At 47.2% G+C, this 19,473-nt stretch overlaps 8 protein-coding genes across 8 annotated transcripts; 3 read left to right on the top strand and 5 right to left on the bottom strand.

The window, feature by feature from the left end:
• Window positions 1-663: 663 nt before the first annotated feature.
• BDV27DRAFT_165783 (lysophospholipase catalytic domain-containing protein) lies at window positions 664-2,554 on the bottom strand (the record flags this gene model as incomplete). The annotated part of the gene is made up of 2 exons (XM_032074024.1): window positions 664-1,876; window positions 1,935-2,554. The coding sequence occupies 2 exons, from the start codon at window positions 2,552-2,554 to the stop codon at window positions 664-666; spliced, it is 1,833 nt and encodes a 610-aa protein (XP_031925996.1).
• A 1,876-nt stretch (window positions 2,555-4,430) lies between these two features.
• Window positions 4,431-6,666, top strand: BDV27DRAFT_146589 (major facilitator superfamily domain-containing protein; the record flags this gene model as incomplete). The annotated part of the gene is made up of 7 exons (XM_032070602.1): window positions 4,431-4,481; window positions 4,894-4,906; window positions 5,263-5,659; window positions 5,710-5,747; window positions 5,786-6,079; window positions 6,128-6,363; window positions 6,442-6,666. 7 exons carry the CDS (start codon window positions 4,431-4,433, stop codon window positions 6,664-6,666), a joined length of 1,254 nt encoding a protein of 417 aa, XP_031925995.1.
• An 889-nt stretch (window positions 6,667-7,555) lies between these two features.
• BDV27DRAFT_159337 (major facilitator superfamily domain-containing protein) lies at window positions 7,556-8,404 on the bottom strand (the record flags this gene model as incomplete). The annotated part of the gene is made up of 1 exon (XM_032072851.1): window positions 7,556-8,404. One exon carries the CDS (start codon window positions 8,402-8,404, stop codon window positions 7,556-7,558), a length of 849 nt encoding a protein of 282 aa, XP_031925994.1.
• A 1,258-nt stretch (window positions 8,405-9,662) lies between these two features.
• BDV27DRAFT_146587 (lactonase family protein) lies at window positions 9,663-10,981 on the top strand (the record flags this gene model as incomplete). Its single annotated transcript, XM_032070601.1, has 4 exons — window positions 9,663-9,860; window positions 9,915-10,023; window positions 10,070-10,513; window positions 10,611-10,981. 4 exons carry the CDS (start codon window positions 9,663-9,665, stop codon window positions 10,979-10,981), a joined length of 1,122 nt encoding a protein of 373 aa, XP_031925993.1.
• A 402-nt stretch (window positions 10,982-11,383) lies between these two features.
• BDV27DRAFT_165779 (sulfotransferase family protein) lies at window positions 11,384-12,307 on the bottom strand (the record flags this gene model as incomplete). The annotated part of the gene is made up of 3 exons (XM_032074023.1): window positions 11,384-11,506; window positions 11,544-12,100; window positions 12,181-12,307. The coding sequence occupies 3 exons, from the start codon at window positions 12,305-12,307 to the stop codon at window positions 11,384-11,386; spliced, it is 807 nt and encodes a 268-aa protein (XP_031925992.1).
• An 898-nt stretch (window positions 12,308-13,205) lies between these two features.
• Window positions 13,206-14,260, top strand: BDV27DRAFT_130815 (class I SAM-dependent methyltransferase). The gene has a single exon (XM_032067501.1). The coding sequence runs from the start codon at window positions 13,265-13,267 to the stop codon at window positions 13,976-13,978; it is 714 nt and encodes a 237-aa protein (XP_031925991.1). The 5' UTR covers window positions 13,206-13,264; the 3' UTR covers window positions 13,979-14,260.
• A 202-nt stretch (window positions 14,261-14,462) lies between these two features.
• BDV27DRAFT_130814 (dimethyladenosine transferase) lies at window positions 14,463-15,879 on the bottom strand. The gene is made up of 2 exons (XM_032067500.1): window positions 15,450-15,879; window positions 14,463-15,366 (listed from the first exon to the last, which is right to left on the bottom strand). Exons 1-2 carry the CDS (start codon window positions 15,867-15,869, stop codon window positions 14,605-14,607), a joined length of 1,182 nt encoding a protein of 393 aa, XP_031925990.1. The 5' UTR covers window positions 15,870-15,879; the 3' UTR covers window positions 14,463-14,604.
• A 1,581-nt stretch (window positions 15,880-17,460) lies between these two features.
• Window positions 17,461-19,413, bottom strand: BDV27DRAFT_165777 (uncharacterized protein; the record flags this gene model as incomplete). The annotated part of the gene is made up of 2 exons (XM_032074022.1): window positions 18,219-19,413; window positions 17,461-18,159 (listed from the first exon to the last, which is right to left on the bottom strand). The coding sequence occupies exons 1-2, from the start codon at window positions 19,287-19,289 to the stop codon at window positions 17,461-17,463; spliced, it is 1,770 nt and encodes a 589-aa protein (XP_031925989.1). The 5' UTR covers window positions 19,290-19,413.
• Between the last annotated feature and the right edge of the window lie 60 nt (window positions 19,414-19,473).

The raw sequence follows: 19,473 nt of genomic DNA, 5'->3' as shown, positions 1-19,473 counted from the left end.
TGTTTCCTTCTCGTTATTCTGGCTCCTTTTCTTTTCAGAAATTCTTAATTGGTCCGTCTGCCATTGTGTATCTTCGGCTCTATCACAAACGAAGTCTTTCGATTCTTCCATTAGTATACCGTTAGTCTAACTTATTGCGGTATAGCCCAACGGCTTCCAGCAAACCCCGACTTTTTTAATTTAATTTTTTTTTTTGGGGGGGGGGGGATATCTGCGCCGTAAAGGCATTTTACTTATTGACCTCAGACAGCTTACAGAAATAATCAACCAGGTGGAGAGGTTATTAGTTAAGTGTAGCTTAGAAGACACCGAGAAGCCAAGCACTTGTACTATCTTCCGCATACTCGAGGCTTGAACTATTTGTTTCTGCTTACAGCAATATATCCAAAATTGGCTTCATTGTATACTCTATTGTTGCCAGGTTTATTATTGGGTATCTAACACGATCCGGATCGTCTTGGAGGAACTGTTCAATGATATTAACTATTCCAATAATAGGCTACTTATACACACTTAACAAAAAATGTAGTAGCTGGCTTTAGCTCAGTTTTTCAATCAAATAATACACAGGAAAGAGCAAGATTGAAGAGTATACATGACAGCGCATACGCACTCAAAGAAAGTTAAAAGCTGTTACAGCTAATTCAGGACAAAATAAAGAGATCAAAAGAGAGAAAGGTGGTGGAAAAGAATGACAGTGGTAAGCACCACGATCCCAAATCCTGGGAACAAAGCAGTTTTACCAGCAACACTAGTTGGGTTGACTTCACTCAGAAAAAGATCCGGGTAATAGCCAGCCGAGGGTTTGGTATCCAGCTTCCCATCCCAGCAGTAACGGTCAAAGCACCGATTGCAGATATCAGGGATTGGAGTTCTGGTGCGTTCTAAGGAACGGCTTAAAATAGCACATCCCACACATGCGGACCAATCCTTATCACGGGTAGAGTTGGCCATTGTGGCTACATTGTAGCCGTTGAGGATGATTGCATCGCGTTCGATATCGTCGTAGGCGGGATCAAAGGTGGAAACGTTCGAGTGCGTCACATATGGATAGTTTGGAATATATACCACTAAGGGAGATGTCCCAGTTCCCGTGATATTAGAGCTGTTGCAGCCGAAGAATGCTGGCCGGGTATTGAGCCCTAGATTGAGGAAGGTATTCACGTCTGGAACAGCCGGGAAGCCCATCTTGTTGGCGATAGTGTCCAGACTACGTTCGTAGGTAGCAATAAGCGCCGTACCGTTAGGCCAGTTTTTGTCGGTGTCGGCAGATGAATCAACGGCAAAAATAACATCAACGTTTCTTTCAGGCTGAATTAGAGGATGCAATGGGAGGTTCTGTAGATCTTCTCCGCCGTCCACAACATCCAAGGAAGTCGAGTCTGCAAGGGGTGAGCTAGAGTATTTGTAAAATGGATTGGGCGTATAGCGTGCAATATCGTAGTCCTTGTCTCCAATGTCAGTGAGGATATTGTTCAAAATTTCCTTGATAAATTTCGGTATCTTGGTTGAATTGACGTTAAGAAGGAACTGGTTGAAGAGAGTTGATGAGCTTCCCATGACGAAGCCTGCATTATCAAAGCCTCGAACACAGCTCTCGTCCTTGAGCAATTTCCCGGCCTCGAATTTTGAGCCCAAGTACTCTAGCGGAACGAAGCCATATATCGTAGGGTCGAATGTACCAAATTCCCAGGGGCTGAATTCATAGACAGTGACGTTTTTGATGGTAAGTTCTCCGGGATTGCGGCCGTCGGCTACAAGCATAGGTAGAGGCATCTCTCCCTGCTTGAACTCGTTGGTCTGCGCGATAGAGGACCAAGTATAGTTGACACCACCATCAGGGGCTTTGATGAGCTGGTAGGATAGTGCACGACCCCTATTAATTGCAGATAATCATTAGCCAGTGTGACCCCTCATAAGCCCATGTTACTAACCAATAGTCAGTGATCGAGGTATGATATCCAGCATCACGCTTGGCTTGGACTGCACTTTGAATTGCTTCAAAGTACCCCAAAGCATCACCGCCAACAGCCGGGCCTACGAACATGGAGCTCGAAAACTGCCACGGATCTCCGGCTTCATGAGTCTGCAAGGAGGAAACGGAGGAAAAGTTGTTCATGTAGATAGAACCAAGAAGCCACCCACCGCCACTAAGGCCCGCGATGTACGTGGATGATTGTAGTAATCCACCGAGGTGTCCAGTACTAGTGGAATTACTAGTACGGCTGTCAAATGCCTTCAGAGCCCCTGCGCCATTCATCAAGGCACGATACCCTCCTCCAGATACAGCGATACCGATGTTAGGGACATTGGATATATTTCCTGACACTTTGTTGATATAGGATACTGTATCGAAATCTGCTATATGGACGTGACTGAAGAAGTCTATCAGTGATTTCAGGGCTTTCTGGCGGCGGTCCTTGAGCCACGAGGTCTCATGCGGGGAGAGATGCGCAGCGCTGCGAATGGCTGGGCGAGTGTCGGGGCAGTCAACCTCAGTCGGCCTGTAGCCTTTTGGTGCACTAGGCAAAGCTCGTGGCACGTTGACCGCCATAGCTTTGCTACCATGGTATTCTTCTAAACCCGTTAACCCTATAGAGACTCGAAGGGTTAGAGGGAAACTTCTGCATAGTATAATGTTCGATGAGAATTTTCTCACCAGACACTGCTACAGATATGGCGACGGCGCCAAGCACTATAGAGAGCTTCATATTGAGAAAAGGGTTGCAGACAATGACCATGTAGTTTAGAGGGAAGAGAAGAGAAATATATAGCCTCTTATCATGTCAAGGCAGCAATAAACAAACCGAGAGGTAAGCTTGGGAAAAAGGCCTGCTCAACGCTGCGCTTGGGTTGGCGCCATAGAACGGCCATTATGCCTAAGTTCCTAGATCCAGAATGCCAAGCTACTTCGATGTCTCAAATCATGTTTTCCAAGTCTGATCCATCCCACAGGGCGGCAGCTGATAGTAGATAAATGATCAATTAGCACATAGGTATTCTATTTGAGACGCCCTTCATAGTCAAGCTTGTTGAATTCATAACATTACATGTTATATAATACCAGGTCTCACGTTTCCCTCTCGGCGTTATTTGGGAATTATGTTTATCTACCATATGTGCTTTATATAACGGCAAACCGAACCCTGGACACTGAGCATGAAATAAGGGGTTTACCCTCTTCTTGGCAGTCCCAGGGAGTGAGCTTTTCCAGGCACCAGAATTCTTATTAATCAGTGGAGATCGATTTAAGAATGGCTAAGCGCAAGTTTGGCTCGGGACGGCACTGATGATTATTGGAAACATTGGCCTAGTGGGGCATAATCGAGTAAAGCATTAGTCAATCCTATTCCACCATCAGGTCTTGCGATTTTCCCATGACTCTTTATAATATAGATTCCTGAGAATCGTAGCCCAGAACAGGCAACCATTTTCCGTTTCAATCATGCCGCATATAGTGTGGAAATTCTCCAGTAGATGGCATGTGTCTCGGATACGCGAAGTTTGAAATTTTCTAGCCCTAGTTTGCCGCTACACCAATAGACATATGCGAAAGGCCGAATAAAGGTTTCAGGAAACTTGAATTGGACTGATATCAGGGAGTAGCTACTACTTAGGGCTGAATTTGTACATGATCTTATACTTGTACTTGTTGTAAAGGCATCATCTCATTGTCTTAATGCATTAGAAGTGTCCTCTCGATAATTAAAATTTATCATTTGGTGTGATAGTTCATGTAGGCAGAAACATTCTTGAATGAAGGCCTCACATTTGACTTATATTGCTCCGGTGTGGCGTAGCTGAGTAGCGGCAGACATATTTTCTTCGGACACGATGCCTAGAATTGACTAGAAGCCTTAGAACAATTCTTGTAGAGCTAGCGGGATAGCCTGTCAAAAATGGGTTCAATCCTCCTGTAGATCTGTTACACTTTAAGGGTTCTGGTCAATAATATATCTACCTAAAAACCGATAGTTTTTTCTGCAACCCATACCAAGTTCTATTCTTTCAAGTCATATATCTAGTAAGGCTTCTTATTAAGTAGAAGACATTGGAGATAGGACACAATAATGGCTGCTGAACAAAAAGGCTGGAGTCACAGTCTATTCGCTTGTTGTTGCCCCATCAACACTGGTATGCCTTCAAATAATCACATTTACTCCCTACTTCAGATGTGTATTCGCCGAGCTAACCTGCAATCCTAACGTCCAGCGCTTCTCAGCTGGCTTTGCCCATGCGTATCATTTGGAAGAACACAAGCGAGGCTAAAAGACCCAACACTCAGCTCCTACAGTTGCTGCAATGGCGATGTGAGATCCGCGTTTCCATTACTCCTCCAGCAACTCTTGAATATTATGCTAACTACAACCACCCTTCACTCTACAGTGTATTGTTTTCTTTATTACAGGTTTGCTTTGTACGAACGCAGTATGTCACTTCCGCAAGAGACGCACAATGAAGGACAAGTTTGGCATCGAGAAGTCATGCTGCGGGGACTGCTGCACTGTTTGCTTCTGCCCGTGTTGTGCATTGGTTCAGGAGGCAAAGGAGGCTGAGATGCAGGCTGCAAATGGTCGTATCGGATACCTTATGAATGAGCGGATGGCATATGAACGGGGTTAAACAAGTTCTGTGCACTGCTATTCAATTATCTCGAGTTTCACCACAACCTTATAGCAACTGCTGCGATCCTCTCCTGTTCATGTGCAGCGGGCTGTCTTTTATCGAGCAAGAAATATCCAAAATACTAGCCAGGGCATATATAGCCATAATACCGCATATTAAAGCGGCATTCCTATAGTTGTTGCCTCATGTTACCTCAACGCCTCCCCGCTCCTACTCCAACTCTCCCCGTTTCCCTCTCCAAGATCTCTTTGTGCTCACCTCCAACAGCTTCCCTGGTCGGGTAAATTCGATTATAGAATCTAGAGTAAAGCTGTCATGCTTCATCCAGAAGTGCAAAGCGAAAGACTCGAGGCTTCATAGACTACCATTGCTCATATCTCTCTTTTGGTATACCTCTATCTACTATTCGTTTCTATGGCGTTTGTACAAGGGCATTAACATAATCCAATACAGCGAGATCTTGGCGAGAATGAAAATTCAGTGTCTACAAGATGGCCAGAGAATATTGAAGATAGAGAAAATCAATCAAATGCCCAGGATCATTATCCAACTGTAAGTAGTGCTTGAATTTTGATCGTTTCTTTTGTGGAAGAGAGAAACACAATAATAAGAGACATTGTGAACAGAATATATCAGTACGGTTACATCCAACAAAGCCTCTAACCTGGTCTAGGCCCCAGAGGTGGGTTATCGCTATAATTGTTTCTTGCTTCACACTCCTCCCATCAGTCTCGTCAACTATGGTTGCACCAGCCCTCGCGAACATGGCAGCGGATCTTAACATCATCGATGCCGCAGTCTCGCAGCTCACATTCACAATTTTTATGCTCGCGTACGCCATCGGCCCATTACTCCTCGGTCCCTTATCTGAAGCCATTGGACGGTCGCCGGTTCTGCTAGCGTCGAACGTATTCTATCTGGCCTGGACTCTAGGTTGTGGACCGGCAAGAAACAAGTCAGAATTGATTACTTCTAGATTCCTGGCAGGAATCGGTGGCAGTGCACCGTTGGCTGTGGGTGCTGGTGTGATCATGTACTCTCAATTACGAGTCATCTTATGGTCACCGACTTAACGTAGGAAAGCGATCTCTGGGTTCCAGAAGAACGCGGACAGACGGTCGGTATATACAGCCTTGCGCCGCTCTGGGTCCCGTCATAGGGCCCCTTGCCGGTGGTTGGGTCACTGAGCGTACAACATGGCGATGGATGTTTTATTCCACGAACATGGCGGCGGGGGTTATCGGAATCGTCGGCTTTGTCTCCATACGCGAGACATATACACTAGTCCTGCTCAAACAGAGACAGCACCACGAATCCCACGAAGCAACCACAGGCAGTACTACTAGCGAGTCTCTGGCGACGCGGTTACGATTGGCATCTGTTCGCCCCTTACAATTCTTTGTCACAGAACCTATCATTTTGGTCGTCGCCATTTACATGGCTGTTGTCTTTGGTGTATTATACATCCTTTTCTCCACATATCCCGGAGTCTGGACATAAGAATATGGCGAGAACATTGGCATCAGTGGCCTAGACTACATCTCTCTTGGTCTTGGCTATGTACTCGGCTCCCAAATCAACGCGCACAGCAGCGACGCCATATACCGACGCCTTCAGGCACGCAGAAGTACAAATGACCTGCAGAGAAGCTCAAAAGGGGAACCTGAGTTCCAGGTTCCCCCTATGTTCGTCGGTTCTGCCTTGATTCCTATTGGTATGTTTTGGTACGGGTGGAGCGTGCAGGCACATACACATTGGATTATGCCGAATATAGGAAGTTTCATATTCTCCTTGGAATAAATCACTTGTATGCAGTCTATGCAGGTGTATGTCATTGATAGTTACGCAGAGTATGCGGCGAGTGGTCTTGCAGCAGCTGTATTGCTGAGAAATATTGCCGCATTTGGGATCCCTCTATTTGCACCATATATGTTTGCTTCGTTGCACTATGGATGGGGAAACAGTGTGTTAGCATTTCCCAGTGTTGTAATTGGGATCCCATCGCCGTTCTTATTTTGGATATATCGTAAGAGGATATGAGGGAGGTCAAAGTTTACAGTTCGATGGCTCGTTCTGTCATCAAGGCTGTTGAGATTTAACCCAACTACTTGATATTTTCAAAGGCGATAGTCCGTGCTTATGATGATTAGGCTCAAAGAACACACCTGCGTCGGAGCACATAGGACCATGTAATAGCTGCATTGTCTTAGTTGTAGGTCACTTTGAACTAGGTTTGTGCTATTGATCTGACCGGAAATCAAGTCGCACCTCGATAGAAATCGCATGCTCGTTGTCAACAGAGTAATTCTACTCCCTACCATGTAGATTTCATCTAGGAGTGCTATACAAACGACATCATTTCTTTTGTTTTCATTGCACACATTATAACCTATTATAACCTTTGGATTCGAGAATCTTTGGTATTATAGAAAGGTGGTGCTGTCCTGGTACTGTATAGAATTACCAATGTAGATAACTCTGCCCCAGTACAAGAATGACGCTCCCATATTACTGGGGTTAAAACTCAACGGCGACAGACAGCATCAAAAAATAGCAAATTTACATGAAATCTATCAAAGTCATACTATTGTGTTTCTCAAACAGGCCATTATACTAGTCAGGGATCGTGACTCAGTCACCTACGGCCTCATACAATGCACTAAAAAACACCTAAGTAGCCTATATCGACTATAGATATTCTTCACAAGACTTGCTAAAGCGAGCAGCAACTCCAGGTAGGAACACAGTATAGTTGACCCCAATAGCCCATGCGCTCGATTGAGGCCATCGAACAGACGGTAGATACTAAAAACGAGGCAGGAAAGCAGAGCCATTGCGTTGAACGCAACGGGCCATAATCAGATGTAAGAAATAAAAGGTATTGAGTGGTGCCAATTGCTGTGATAGCATATTTTCAGGTAAAGGAGCCCTAAAACTTCTTGATAAGATTAGCATCCATTCTCAGCCAAGCCACCAGTACGCGAGCTGTTGAGACGGCGGCCGTTCCGCCGGCATAGAAGATGGCCGCACGATATGGCAAGATAGAGTTCGCTCGATCTGCATGCGTGGCAGCGATCAGGAAGCCGGCAATCGGATTACGCAGCAGGTCACCGACACTCCAGCCTGTGATGGCCATACCTATGCCCGCAGGCGCCGCATGTGGGCCCAGTAGTCTTGCGATGGCTGTCGGCATGGTGACGAAGAAGGCCCCATTTGCGATTCCATTCAGAGCGGCAAATACGAAGAGTACAGCTAAGGTGGATGCAACGGACCATATCGCCAGCATAGTGACGGCGTTGAGGGCCATAGTCAGGAGCAGCATGTTGGTGGGGCCGAGCTTGTCACAGGCGATGCCTGAAGCCAGACGGCCCAGGGCCATGCAAGCATTGTAGCAAGCCATGACAGCCGCAGCAGTCGTGGAGGACAGTCCGATCGAGGTGGCGACGGTAGGCAGAAAGAAAGAAGGGATGTAGAGGGCGAAAATCCCAGTGAAACCGGCTACGAACAGGAAGAAAAAGGTCAGGTTTCGGAAGAGCGACATGTTTATTGTAGAGGAGGCAGAGGGCGCCCTCTCTCTAATTAGCAAGGCGGTCGGAATCCCACTCGTCAGAGAGGTCAAGGCCATGACGCGGAAGGTCCAGGCGATGCCAACTTTATCGATGAGCTGCTGCACAACAAGCGCCATGACTGTGGCACCGATACCACCCCCGAGCTTGACAAGACCGTTAGCTGTGCCGAGGCGGTCATTGAACCACTGGAGTGGTAGGCTATTGGACATGGTGAACATCAGGCTCCCTCCCAGACCGTACAGGGCGGCCGACATGAACAGGCCGCCAATATTGCTGACAGTGAAATTGCCCACGAGTGTGCTGGCACCGAACAATGCGATCCCAATCAGGCTACTCCACCGTGCACCAATAACGCTAGCCAGTCAGACACAGGCGAGCCCAAGAGCTACAGTAAGTGACAAGCCCAGCGACCCAACAAAGGAGAGCGTGCTCGCTGAAACGGTGCGCATACTGCTCTACAGCAGGAGGGCTGCCTGAATGATACCCCAGGAGCCTGTCCACGCGTTCACCCAGAAGGTCTGGATGAAGCATGCAAAAACTATGACCCAGCCGTAGCCGCCGTCGCGTATTGCAGTGGGTAGTGAGGCTTGATCTGGTTCTCATCTGTCACCCATCGAAACAAACTCCTCGTGGTTGGTCGAGTTGGCCGCCATTCCTCTCCCAATAACGTGATATAGCGTCTTGCTTGATGTTTTCTAGCATCAACTGTTGCAGATGATAGATGATTTTGATTGTCTAAGAAGCAAGAATTTGTTTTCTTTGTTTCCAGACCAGTTCCAGCCATTTTGGATGAGTCATCGGATTTTTTCATTGTGTAAGATGATCCCCGTAATAGAAACCATATACTATGTATATCCATGACTCTCTTTCTCGATCCTTCAATCTCACAAATTACTTACTCATCGGAGATTATATGCCGACGACTACTAACCTGACAACACGGATTAATCATATACCCGCCCACGATCAACATGGGAGTATACGCGGCCTCCACCCGGAGGCTATGCCCTAAGGTCCAACTTATCCATATCTGGTTAAAGTAATCTCATCGTTTCAGGACGCTGACGAGGCCTATATCGATTAAGCTTTTGGCACGGGTCTTGTTTTGTAAATTCCGAGACCTTATTGGTATTTTGTAGCCCCTTTCTCTGACAAGCTTCAGTAGCAACAGTCGTTAACTTATTGAGGAAAAAATTGATCGACATCTCGGCAGGTGCTGGTGCCATGATTGGGACTCGTATACATCAGGATCACTATCTGAGACATAACGAAGTAATACAATTGGCCCAATATGTGAGGGTGCTGATAGTTTCAACTGGGTATCAAAATTAATCCCAACAGGTACACGCGTACAACAAATGTCGTGATTGCGAAGACTTATAAAGGTATTACACTCCCTAAGCATCATTGTGAAGGATGTGTCTTTCGCTCATCGTACCAGAATATAATGCTCTTCGGTTGTTAGCCATGTATCCCTCTTTGCTGTTAGCTCTACTTGCAATCTCCACCAAGCCTGTCTTGGGTAACAAACATCAACTATACTCAGGCTTTTTTTCAGGATCGCAACTTTATGGTATCCAATTTGACGACGAGACTTCCACGCTGATAGTCATCAATAACATTACTACTAACAGCTCTAATGGATCTAAATGGATCGCAATTGATGTATGCCATCTTTCTATCTAAACTTTTACTGTGGTACTAACAGATCGCATTTAGGAGCGACGGGAGAATATCTATGTTGCTTCTGGAGCCTCCTACAACAGCTACACAATCGCTAGCAACCTAGGACTAACTCTCACGAGTAGCCTGGCAATATCCGAAACCTGTTCGTCAACCCTGCCGTAGAAGATATAAGCTAACAAGAACCTTAGGTGATAATCTCAATTATATTGTCTCGTCGCCTTCATCCCCGTACACAGTCTTTGGTGCACCTTACAGTATCGGTTGTTCCGGACAAGCAATTACTATAGATCAATCTGGCGCCCTCCAGTCCATCGTTGGTGACATCACTTACGGGAACAGCTCAGGCGTACACGGCCTAGCTGTCAACCCCAAGGGCTCTTTTATTTACTCAGCTGACGACATGGGCAATGCTGTTTGGGTCCACTCGTTCGACAGTACTACTGGCGCTATCGAGGAAGTGCAATACCTTGCGGCGCCATCGAGCGCCAACCCGCGGCATTTAGCAGTGCATCCCAAAGGAAATTACGTCTATGTCGTCTTTGAGGAAGGCAACAAGCTCGCTGTTTACTCTAGGGATACCAGTACTGGGAAGCTGACATATACCAACACCACATACCCCCTTATCCCATCTAGTAAGTAACCAAGGGAGCCTATCCTGATTATCCTGGTGCTACATTCACTTGCGTCACACGATAACGCATTATGTACACCTACTGACCGGATCTCTAGCTTATACAAACACATCATCCTACATGTCCGACGAGGTCGCTTTCTCGGTCAGCAGCGCCGAGTCACCTAAATATCTCTTTGCCTCTTCACGGTCAAGATATACATCTTCACCCGGCTACGTGACTGCCTTTAGCCTTGATGCAACAACGGGGGCTATACAGGAGCAACTATTCCTTTCTCAGACGACCGGTAGCGGTGGTGGGGCTAATTCGGTCTCCCCTGCCATCTTTTCGGAAGACTACTTCGCTATAACGGACAGTGGCAGTAACTTTATCGAGGTTTGGCAGGTGTCAGCCGATGGAAGTGCGGCGACTGTGGCTGCGCACCTCGATCTAGATAATGGGCCAGCGAATGTGGTGTGGTATAGCTAATGAGATCAAAAATGTTACATACATAGTTACAGTGATGTCATATTCCTGAGAATAACCTTTCAATTTACATTCCGAGACGGAAAACTCTTACTTTTGATCTCTAGTCATAGTACGCGCTGCGGTAGGTCGACTAGAAGACTGGAATCTTAAAGCATTCTATGTATAATCAATCCCCAACTGGCTTATATCGCTTGCATCTAAAACGTCAAGTTCTAAAACATGTTTGTATCCGTTCGCTGAGTCTCTACTAGATGGATGTTTTTCTATTCTCAGAGGAATATATGAACAGTAGCAAACATATATGTTCCTCCTTTTCGCATAATATCGGACTGACAAATCAGTATACCAAAGAACACTGGTTTTCTGGAACTGAGCTTCTTCACAAAAAATATATAACGCCCGTCACATTGCAGAGTAGACCAACCCAGCTAAAGTCAGCGGACCCAGGAAGTAAAGAAAAGCCTTCCACGCCAAACGTTTCATTCTCTGGTTAAGCACGAGCAGGACTTTTTCATCGAGCCATTTCTTTCTCATTAAGATGAGGGAAGGGCTGGTCCGGCACTGGTTTCCCTAGAAACTCACACAGAGGCTCCCATCCATCCGACAGTTTGTACTCTAGCAACCTGTCTTTGGGGGTTATGCTCCGGACGCGCTCGTAATGTTGTCTGTACTTGGCTTTACTCTTGCGACGGGCATCCTCGGGATTAGATATTCCCAACCAACCCTGCAAGGTTGTTTTGTGGATTCTCCCAATCGGATGAGTGAAGAAGCGATCGATGTGATAGATGACCGTGACGAACGGGTCATAAGTATTTTTAATCACGCTTTTCATCCAGCTTTCGTACCACGAGTCGATATCCCTCTCCAAGAGCACGACCTTGGCCTCCAGATACGCTTCGATCAGGTCATCAGCAAACGCAATCGCCGGGGTGTCGGACGAGACGGCCCCGAAGCCATGCAGCAGCTGGTCAAACTCCTGGCGCCCGAATTTGGGTCCTGCCCCAGAAAACTTTCGATCCACCGCCTGCTGCCACATCTCGAGGTCACCAAATCGCGTCGACATGAACTGGGTGGAGTGCCAGCATGGTAGGCCCAGTATCTCAAGTACATTGTACATGGCTTCTTTCGGTCAGCATCACGCCTCCCCTGATGACACCAGGCCCTCCTTGGGAATGCCAAGAATGCGAGCTGCGACTTACATGCCGTTCCCGTCCGGTTAAACCCCAGACACAGGCATTCCAGAGGAACTGTTCGCTTCATCCCCCTTGGGGACTTGCTGTTGACGGGTCTAAATAGCTCTGGATGTCTTTTTTGTGATGTTGCCATTTTGGAAGGCCGGTGACGAATTCTGTTTAAATTGGGGTGTTTACTACTATTGAATGCCCAGGGTAAACGGAAGAATCTATCCTGTTGGTAGATAGCTCTCCGTAGCAAACATGTCGAGTTTCATATAGCAAACAAAGCCCTGACCCCTGATGTCTAACATGGCAGGGATATAAATAAAGAATGCTTTTAGTAGACCCCGCTCAACACCAGCCTCTGGTGCAAATGGCTTGGGGAAGCTCAACCACCAGGTCGGCCGCTTCACCAGCAAAAGTCGCACCCATAAATTAGGTTCCACTGGTTGGGTAATTTGGACTTCCGGCTCCACTGACGGACGATGGTTCTAAATCCTATTTGTTTGTGGCAAAGGTTTGTGTTAAATGAGACCTGGGATGAACAGGGGCGCTACCAGTAGCAGAAAGCAAATCTGTTGCCTCCGTAACTTTGATAAGTACTTTCCCGAGATGAATGGCTGGATTAATTAGTCTCTGTTTAACTTTGGAGGCTAGTATCGTATAAGATGAACACATGTCCAAAATCAACTGTCACTTGCACTCCACGGAAACTCCAACCTGGAGACTATACCAAAAAAAAAGAGAGAGATATATATATATATAAATATATATACACTCATCGCACGGCTTTAGATAAGTAAGACGCTGTATTAGGTATTGAGAGGGGTTAGTAGGTTACTAGGAAAGTCTTATTTAAACTCTATCGCATAAGGCTGTCATGGCTAAAGCTAAATTCATCCATCTATCTTCCAGTTTTTCTTCTAAGGAACCATCATATGACATACAGCAGCGCGCACACAATTACGTCAGGGTTACAGAGCTGTCTCTTCCCGAGGTTGACTGGATATAACTGATTTTAGTGCTTGACAGCACTCGGTCAATTTCCAAAGCAGTCCGCTTATAGGCAAAAAAAAGGCAGTCAGGTCCTGTCCCTCAGTTGTGAGATATGGATCCACTCCAGTTCAACAGGATCGAACAGCGCTACAACGATGTGATCAATCTTCCTAGCTTATGGCTACTAGAAGATATCCTTGAAAGCCAAATTGGTGTGGTTCACGGCCTCGAGGTGCTTGACTTAGCCTGCGGAACCGGGTACTGGTCCAGAAAAAGTATTGACTTGGGAGCGAAGAAGGTTGTTGGCGTGGATATCTCCAAGGCCATGGTGGACAGCGCACGACTTCAGGCCCGGGCACAGGAACCCTCTGAATTCCATGTTGTAGACTGCATTGCGCCATTCAACATGGGGTCATTTGACCTCGTTCTAGGTGTCTGGCTTCTGAACTATGCCAAGAACAAAACGGAGTTGTTGGCGATGTGGCAGAACATTTTTCACAGCCTGAAACCCGGTGGGCGGTTTGTCGGAGTCATTCCAAATTACGAAATACTACAGACAACTGCCTGTGGACAGGAATACCACTTTGGGGGAGTGACTTACAAAGTGCTCGAACGGGTCACAGAAGGAACCCGCATTCAAGTTATTCTTGACACTACGGACCCGATAGCTTTCTTCTGCTATATGCTTGAGCCGTGGTTGCATGAGGAATGTTCTGTCCAGGTTGGATTCAATGACTTGAGGTGGGAGCCACTTCCTAGTGAACTCGACGTGGATCTCGGTCCTCTTTTTTTCCAGATTATCACTGCTTCGTGCCCCAAGTCATAGACACCAGTCCGCGCATGGCTATCATTTTTGGGAATATGCCTCTATGACAAGTTCCAGGGAGAGAGTTAGTTGCAGCTGTAGAGCTACATTGGTTCCCACGACGGCGTGATACAACCCACCACGCAGGGTATAGCCTTGTCAATCAAAGCTTCTGATCCTGGCTGATCTAGTTCATATCTGACTGCATCTAATGAGCCAGGCCACTACACAAGAAATGACACGAGCTTAGCTTGATGTCTGTCGCTATTTAGAAATTCCTTTGAGGACAGTCACGTGTGTGTTCAGCCCTATTGATCTATTACAGCTTATGATAAGTTCAGGATCGAGATCTTTATCTAGTGACAAGAATGTAACCTCCTGTTCCTCGCATTGCGTGTAGGATTCATCTCCCGGTTCGTATACAAAGGGCTTTGGCTAGAATAACTCTCCTCGCTCGCTCTAGACCGTGCAAAAGTCTATAACTTCAAGGCTGGAAGTTGACTGCTTCATCAAAAACTTTTAGGATATCATTAACTCTAAAAAATGTGCTCGCTAACTGGCTGCTATCCCGTAACAGCGTGCCCATCCCACATACATACAAATCTCATTGCTCGTCGAAAATCAAATTAGCACAGGACGTCACTTGACTATGAGAAGTGAATGCCCTCCTTATTGCAAGCGTGAAGAAGACGAAGGAAATCATTCTCGTCGCACTTCTGTGCACGAGCATTGGCCAGTTCAGTCCGGTCCAGGATGCGCTGAATCTTGGCCTGTATTAACTTGGTCACCATAATTCGAGAAACCTTGTTGTTGCCGATAGTCAGAAGAGTCCCCTTGGGAATTTCCGGAACATTCTTCTTTTCGAACGCCATATCACCCATTAGAATATCATCCTCGTCCATCTCAGGGACATCGTCAGCTTCCGCGTCGTTATTGGTATCCATTTCCACGTCCTCCATAGGCTCTGGCTCACCATTACCCAGCATGAATTCTATATCTGCCTGCGTAACCTTCTCTGGGTACATCGTGGCGAAAGTGATCCAGTTTCTTTCAATCATGGCGCGCGTCTTGTTCCCCATGAAGCCCGCACGCAGGGTTTTATTCTTACGCACGAAGCATATACGGAGCATACCATCCCATTCGTCCCAGCTGATCGCCGGACGATCGGACTTGGGCTCGACCCGGACCACACTGGACTCGACCTGTGGTGGAGGACGGAAGTTGTTCCTGCCCACCTTCATGATATGCTGGACGCGCGAGAAGAACTGGACGTTCACCGAGAGTCGAGAATATAAGGCATCTCCGGGCCGGGCAACAAGACGGAGGGCGAATTCACGCTGAACCATCAGAACGCACATTTTGGGAGGATTAGGCATGGAGAGGAGTTTGAAGATAAGCGGGGAAGAAATCTATCGTGTAATTAAATCGTCAGTTGTCTGCCCCGCATTCATATTGAGCGACAATCCACCCAAGAGAAACACAGCACACATACCTGATAAGGGGTATTACTGATGCAAATCTGGAACGGAGGCAACTGGCTCAAATCCGTCTTGACAAAGTCACCGAGGACAATCTGGAGTTTCTTCTCCGCTGGTGTCCCTTGTACATTCTTGGTGAGTTCAGCAGCCATTCGAGGGTCGACTTCGACTGCCACCACTTTCTTAGCCTTCGCGAGAATGCGATTCGTTAAAACACCGGGACCGGGACCGACTTCCAAAACAGTCTGGCCCTGCTGGATATTGGCCTTGTCGACAATGGCATCGGCGATCGCTCCATTCTTCAGAATATGTTGACCGAGGTCGGTGTTGAACTTGAAAATCGCAGATGCTGCTTTACCCAGTGGCCCCTGGTCGGGCTTCTGGTACGGGCCTCTGGCACCGCTGCTGTGCTTGGTTCGAGCGACTTTTCCCATTTCGCAATTCCTGGTGATTATTTTGTCTCCGCGGGAATTTTGTTGATCTCCAAAAAATTCATGCGTTATCAGCGGGATGTGGCACGTGATGGTACTGATAAATCACATGATGTCCTGATAGTAGTTCAAACTGAGTCATCCAGGGACCAAAGGTCACCTGATAATGCATAAAGATGTTGTGTATGCATTGTTTACTTTGCTTGGTATGCATAATTATGTATGGTGACACTGTTGAGCCCTATGGAATGTCCTAACTCGCTCAAGAAATGTGATATGTATTGAATTCGCAAATATGTGAGCTCATGTTGAGAAGTAGCAAGATCTACACGCCCCTCCTTATGAATCAACCCCGGTCCCTGACTCAATTCGATACCTCCACGCAACTATTTCATTTCCCAATGCTTCTTACGTGTACCTGCATAACGATCAATAAACTCCGCCAAACGCATCTCATACTCGGGCAATTTGATATTACATGGGTGGAGAGCATAAACCACCGAGGGACCTGCTTCCTCGCTTGATACATACCCGCCTCTCTCAGGGTCCAAACGCTAGGGGTGTTGATCGTCCCGCCACACTATTTCGCAACAACATCCAAAGATTCCATGGATGGCGATAGCTCCCAATAATAAACCCCAGTGGGGACTATCCCTAGCTGAGAGCTCACATACTCACAGAGAATGGCAACCAACAACCAGAGAGGTCCATGTCGAACTTAATGATAAATCCCCATCTTCTACCATTGAACAGTATCTGATTGTACACTATAGGATGGATCATGTAGCTTACGGTAGGATTTAAGTTAGGTAGCAAGCCACGATTACCGTTATCATCGTATTAGACGGATGAGTGGGGCGACTCGTGGCTATCTTCAGCTGTGGATCGATCGACAGACGTAATATCGCAGAGACATGTCTCAACTAAGTAAATTTGGCTCCTTGGCGTTGCATCTTTCTCGAACATGGCATCCATGCAAGGTAGTCCATCGTATGTGTTTCATGTACAAATAGTTTACCGGTCTACATGTATGGCCAGCCTCTTCCTCCTTGCTTAAAGACACAGATTATAAGTATAGACTATAGAATGTATAGAGTCAATGAAGATCGCTCATTGTGGCTTTGCGTTGGCCGTGGCTTCGACTAAGCTTCTCTAGAGAAGTTATGGCTAAACTATACCTCATTCTCATTCTATGGATGAGACACTATATAGGACTTAAGTGGAGCTTGCTGGAGCTGAAGGAGTTGCCTCGGAGGTAGCCCCGTGTCTCATGTGTATTGGAGCGATGTATAGTAGTATCATGGTAAAGTGGAAAGATTGCAATTTTTACAAGAACCGTAGTAAGGACAAGCGCAGGGAAATGTGCTCTTGGCAATAGTTGCAATCACCACAGTACTACCCAATACTCGCGTCATCGTAACTTGTAAATAGGACGTAACTATGTTGAGTATGAATGTCTATACTACACAGACCCATCGTCTCTTCAACAAAGCAATATCGAGCATTGAGCTTGAATAATATATGTGCATATTCTAACCGGTCGTTTGATCTAAATTATAATACTATTGAATTAAATATATCCCAAGAATGAAAATTATCCACGAACCAACAACCCGTAAAACGATACAGCGGACGGAACGAAAACGCCCAAGAAGATGGCCTTCACCGTACCAGCTGCATCCCAGCCCGCATAACCAGATAGTATCCGGGCAGCGGTACCCCCAACAATACCCATCCACACCACGAAGAAACCCAGGTCATAAGCACGTTTCCAGAACTGCTCGCGCTTCGACAACTCGGCATTCGACCGCATTGAAGTACCCCATCCGCCGTCGAACACGGTCAACATGCTCCAGAGATGGATGCTGGGGAGGGGAATGTTGTAGAAGACTAGCGCGGGGGCGATCCAGACCCAGGCGTTGCGCGGTCCGCGGTCTGGGTTACGCAGCCAGTTGTAACCGATTGTGTAGGCTACACGGAGGAAAGCGTCATTGGAGGAGAAGTAGGCGAAGCGTTGGCCGGTGACGAGGTAGTAGAGCACACAGAGGAAGACGAGGAGCGGGCCGACCTCTTTCTTCATCGCAGCCCAGAAGAAGACAGGGTGATTGAGGAGATAGACTTTTGGTTGCTGGAAGCTTTCGATATGCGTTGCTCGACCCCAACGGACTTGTTGGAGGAGCCATCGGCTGAATGTTGTTGGAGTATCAGTTGCTGTTAATGTGTCGGACGCGTATGTGACCGTCCAGCCGCGCAAGAGAAGGTTTGTTGTTAGATGGCGGTCTTCATTGATAATCTATGGGATTGTTAGCTGGAATTCCAAATGCAGTAAAGGAGCCTGAGGATTAGACTAACCATCCGACGACCAAAGACTGTCTGTGTGTACCAGGGGTATAGAATTGAGGGCAAAGCGGACACCCGGAACGCGGTACTTGGACCACTCTGGCAGTCGCTCGTGCCCGAAGACGCAGAGGTCGATCTCGTCATGTACAGCTCGCACCAGTAGACTGCGCTTCCTAGTTTCGTCGTCATCGAATCATCTTCATTGTGCACCACCAATCCAGAGCTGCCTCCGCCGGCTGTTGGATCTCCGGCGATCGTCTCAACGGTGCGGCGCACGGAATCTGTAAAGACGATGGTATCGGAATCGGAAGACCACATGTATTCAATGCCGAGAATGTCTGAAATTACGATAGAGAAAATAAACGAGGTGAACATAATTGCTTTCTTGTGCATATGCGGTTGGTACAAGCACAGCTTGGTAATACCTCCTAGTTCACCCAGTCCAAGGTCATGTTCGGCGAGAATCTCCCGGGCCAACTGGCAACAGTGGGCAATGGTCATCTCCTGACAGCGCTCAGGAGTCTCGTAGCTAGATTCCGAGATTTTCCTGTATGTGCGCATGGCGATCTCGCCAAACGGTTCATCAAGATGCACGATGGCTGAGTCTTCGGGATACGCTTCCTGAAAGACGCGAACCATATCCATATCGGGCTTCTCGTCACCGTCCACTCCAACCAGCATGAAACGGCAACCGTCAGCACGTTTGTAGCTATCCAAAGCACGACGGAAGAGTTCCGGGTCTTCGCGATAGCCTACCACCACCGCCAAGCATTCGGGACCTATATGGGGGCTAGGAGACATGGGCGCCTTTTCGGGGTCTTCTTTAGCCTTTGTCGGCGCATCAAGGCCATATAGCCGGCGTCGCCGCCCCTCGTTGGCATATCGATTGAATTCAGCCACGAAGATGCTAATCAAGATATCCAGCGTCAAGGGATGACGACTGTAACCGGTGATGAAGTAGTACACGGGGAGAATCAACACACAACCCAGAAAGTTAAGGAATTGACGCCAAGCGGGCACATCAGGGCCTCGCTGTTGGAAGACTGGCAGCCTCGCGGCGAGTTTCTCTGTCGTCCACTCCATCACTGCGGCGCGATGGTGCTCAAGGAACTCTTCGCGGTGACAAGCAGGATTTTTCAATGCCAGAGACACCGAATGCAAGTGGCCAGGGCCTTCTATTCATAACTAATAATAGCCCAGATCAAACCTTCGCTTGTCTTAAATTACGGCCTCATTTTCAGCCCCAAATCAGGGTCAGGAGGGACAG

Source organism: Aspergillus caelatus (assembly GCF_009193585.1).
Source record: "Aspergillus caelatus strain CBS 763.97 unplaced genomic scaffold BDV27scaffold_128, whole genome shotgun sequence".
NCBI lineage: Eukaryota > Fungi > Ascomycota > Eurotiomycetes > Eurotiales > Aspergillaceae > Aspergillus > Aspergillus caelatus.
The sequence above is the reverse complement of the archived record's forward strand: the minus strand, read 5'-3'. Positions and strand labels throughout refer to the sequence as shown.